Source organism: Brachypodium distachyon, chromosome 4 (assembly GCF_000005505.3).
Source record: "Brachypodium distachyon strain Bd21 chromosome 4, Brachypodium_distachyon_v3.0, whole genome shotgun sequence".
In the NCBI taxonomy this organism is placed as follows: Eukaryota; Viridiplantae; Streptophyta; class Magnoliopsida; order Poales; family Poaceae; genus Brachypodium; species Brachypodium distachyon.
Window position 1 is genome coordinate 28232224 of NC_016134.3, and position 3594 is coordinate 28235817.

The following is a 3594-nucleotide window of genomic DNA, read 5'->3' on the forward strand; positions in this document are numbered from 1 at the left end:
CTGGTACTTCGGAGTAGAAGTTACACCAGATACAAAACCATTTGTGTTTGATAATTACGGTTGTACAGATGAGTGATGTAATTTCAACCCAAAAGGAGTACACTTTGCTTCTGAGCCATTTGTGTTTGAATTTTGAACCACTATACAAAGTGCCAACAAGAACAAGTGCTCAACATCAATTTGGAAACTACAGAAACACTACTGTTGCTAGTCAAATTGCGCAGTTAAAGATCAATCAATTATCAATGGCTGGAGAGATAAGAGATCCATCTGATGAGATAAAACATGGGGACTCTGCCCAAGGAGACAAGAGAATGAACATCATATAGTTTCATGGGATATGAGAAGAATCTTCTATGTTGCTATTCTAACTAAACTGCATCAGGAAAACTGAGGCATCTTGTTGTCCCCCAGCAACCTGCGAGATGACCAGGATGTCCTCCATGTAGGTTACGCTCTCCAGTTTGTATTCACGCTAGCTATCTGCAATGCATGTAGAGTTTAGGTTAGACCATTGCCAGAGCGAGCAGTTGCCTTGGTTTAGGTAAGAAAAGAAAAACAAAGAAGCATTACATTACCTGGACTATTTTCATCACTCAGCAAGAATTGTCTGCATTATTTATGAAATTGCTTGACATGTAAACAGTGGCTAGTGGTACCTGTAACCATCCGTAAGAGAAGAACATGACTCCATTAGTTATTCTTTTCCTTCACAAGTACTCCCTCCGTTCCTAAATACTTGTCGCTATTTTAGTGCAAACTTGAACTAAAACAGCGACAAGTATTTAGGAACGGAGGGAGTAGTAGAAATGGATAACCGTGCATTTCTCTCAAGTGCACTACAAGGCAAGGTTGGTGCAGCGAAATGTAGAAATGGTGTGTAATGCAAGCCAATACCAAGGAAAGTGGCGTGCCAATGTTCTACAAGCATGTACACCAGCATTTATCCCTTTTGCTTGAATCCGAATACCGGCTTGGTATCCTACTGATTGAAGCCAGAACACAGCATGGTAAGGCAACATGATGATCAACATCACCAACCGCCCAATTTTGTATAGAATCTGGAAATATAAAATTCGGTTATGACAAGTATGGAGTACAATACATAAATGATTTTTTCATAAGACGATGAATTCTTACCCATGGGTCACTTGCACTAAACCACCAGTACAAAGTAAATGGGACAGGAGTTGCCATCATTAAGTATATTGCATTCTCAGGTGAGGGGAGGTACTCAACTAAACCCAAGTGCAAAAAAGCAACCAAAGAAACCAAAACCATTGCTTGCCATGCTCCCAGAGCAGCAACAAACATATGCAGTGGTGCTGACTTCGAAAATGCAACTGTGACTAATCCCATCAACATGATTAACAACGAGAAAGTAAAGTATATGACACAATAGTATCCATGATGCTTGTTAGTCTCGTGAATGACTTTCAACACATCAGCAGTTCTACCGAAGCACATAACTATCAATCCTAAGACACATAATTTCCCATAACTTTCTAGCCTGGTGTTCTTGGCACTAGCATCTGTTGGGTTTGGGCATCTAAACCCAACAGCATCATCAAGGGACCGAAGCCAACTATGAAAATCCATCCCTGTAAAAATCAATTAATTAATTATTAAAAATCAACAATTGAGCAAACAAAACTATGAACAACATATTACTTTGCACATCAAATAGAAAATAATGGAAAGCATCGAAGATTTGAAATCGTGACAACACTTTTCACTTTCTAGTATGAGAAGGAAAAAAGAAAGGAATGAGGGAATCTGCTTGCTTGCTCAATTGCTCCCACTCCTTACACAAAGCATTGCAGAATATTATCCGAATTAGAGTGTGAATTATATGGCAGCAATTAAGGAACACCAATTTCAGCGTCCTATGGAACATATAAGCTAGACTGCATGATAGACTGACGAGAATACTAACTACACCAGCATATTGGAAGTACTCGAAACCTAGTAACTCTTGCAACGTAAGAAAGAATATATTTACACCAATCGGGTGTGCTTCCATATACATTTTCAAATCCTATTTAAAGATTGAATTCCGATAACATCTATGAGTGAATTTATATATAAACGTCGCAGCTTGGTCCTCTCATTTTGCTGTAAACAGACAAAGTATATTCATATCAAACTAATGAATTGAATTAAAGTATTTATACGTAATCAATACAAGATACATAACGTTTGAGCACGCAAAATCATTTTATTACCTACATTTATAATTGCATAGATCACACTTATGTGTTACAGAGCAGAAATTGCATATCTATTTCAGAGCAAAAATTGCAGAAACTGAAAAGAGTATTTAGTCTACCAACTTGCTATGTTATGCTCCATGAAAATGCTGCAGCACTAAAACATAAAGCCTGGCCGTTCCAAGATTAGAGCTGGTCGCGTGTCACTAGTCGAGTGGCGAAATCAATTTGGTGCCACAAACAGACTCTTCAAAAGATTATACTATAACCCCTTCCGCTGAATAGATTCCACACCTGAAGTAGTTAAAAGAGAGATTATTCACATTAACTTCTACAAGTCATTAATAATTGAAAAGAGAGGTGCAACAGATAAACCAAGAGCATTCATTCCTCTTCACTATAAGAGAGAAACATATTAGGCAGGAATCAAAGTACCAAAGTGGTTTGCATTTTGCAGCATATAAAGCCCGATTTATGCATACAATGTAGTTTTTGTTTTTTCAGGAGGACCTCTCAATCCTTACTGTCAGCAGTAGACCACAAACAACCCAGACTGACTAACATTCTACTCTGAATACTAGCCTTTCTGGACTTGAAGCAGCATCAAAATAATTCACTGTGCTACACTGCCTCAAACATCACCCAACCAATGCTTATATGCCCAGCATCTGAAAGGAACGAAAAAACTAAAACTGAACCCAGCAACGTACACAGCTGGTCTTAACTAGGTCTGGGAATGGTGCATGCAGGTCGAAACCGCACCGATGCCATGCATATCCTCATCACGATCACAGCAAATTAGCAGACAGAGGCAGGCGCAATGGCAGGCTGGCGCTTTGTGGCTACGGCATTTTGTCAAACACCTGGTGGTCGTGAAAACAACTGTACGTGGCGGCAGCTGGATGAACTGAACGCCGCGGTGGATGGACGGTGGAGATCGACGGCGAGGCCAGAAGCGATGCCGCGAGCGAGCTCGGCCGCGAAGCACCGGCGCGGCTAGACGCGTCGCCGGCCGTGGGCCGCCGGGGACGCCACGGGATGACGCGCCGGCGCCAAGGCCGGACGAGCACGCGGTCGAACACTAGACGAGCAACTAAGCGTCATTGCTGGCGCGAGCGGCGACGGCGCGGTCCTCCCGTACATTGTCTCCGACGACCGCCAGACCATGAATTGAACTCAGCTTTAGGGATTTTAGGGATTTGCGTACCTGCTAGCTGCGGCTCCGTGGACGACGGAGCGCCGGTGTGGCGTCGTGCGGCGCTGCGTTGGCCTTCTGCCTGTGGATCGTCTTCAATCTCCCCGTGTGTCAGATCCCCGGAACTGCAGGGTTTTGAGATCATCGGTTCAGGCCTTCAGGGAGGAATACCAAAGCGGAACGAAAAGC

General features: G+C 42.6%; 1 protein-coding gene across 3 annotated transcripts; it reads right to left on the minus strand.

Annotated features, from left to right (window-relative positions):
* Nucleotides 1-3594, minus strand: LOC104584619. Of its 3 annotated transcripts, none has more exons than XR_001407576.2 (6): nt 3418-3590; nt 2330-2504; nt 1141-1601; nt 898-1061; nt 579-659; nt 79-483 (listed from the first exon to the last, which is right to left on the minus strand). XR_001407576.2 is itself a non-coding variant. In XM_014902204.2 (5 exons), the coding sequence occupies exons 1-4, from the start codon at nt 3548-3550 to the stop codon at nt 650-652; spliced, it is 768 nt and encodes a 255-aa protein (XP_014757690.1). In that variant the 5' UTR covers nt 3551-3594; the 3' UTR covers nt 1-483; nt 579-649. The 3 variants fall into 3 exon arrangements, 1 of the variants encoding a protein (XP_014757690.1); XR_732426.3 differs by having other exon boundaries at nt 2334-2504; nt 3418-3586; XM_014902204.2 differs by lacking the exon at nt 2330-2504 and having other exon boundaries at nt 1-483; nt 3418-3594.

What these genes read in the sequence shown, in the direction of transcription:
- LOC104584619 (XM_014902204.2), bottom strand. Translation starts at nt 3,550, where the DNA reads ATGATCTCAAAACCCTGCAGTTCCGGGGATCTGACACACGGGGAGATT. An exon ending in CACGGAGCCGCAGCTAGCAG is followed by an intron (nt 1,602 to 3,417) that starts GTACGCAAATCC and finishes TGATTTTTACAG; the next exon opens with GGATGGATTTTCATAGTTGG. An exon ending in TTAGTGCAAGTGACCCATGG is followed by an intron (nt 1,062 to 1,140) that starts GTAAGAATTCAT and finishes TTATATTTCCAG; the next exon opens with ATTCTATACAAAATTGGGCG.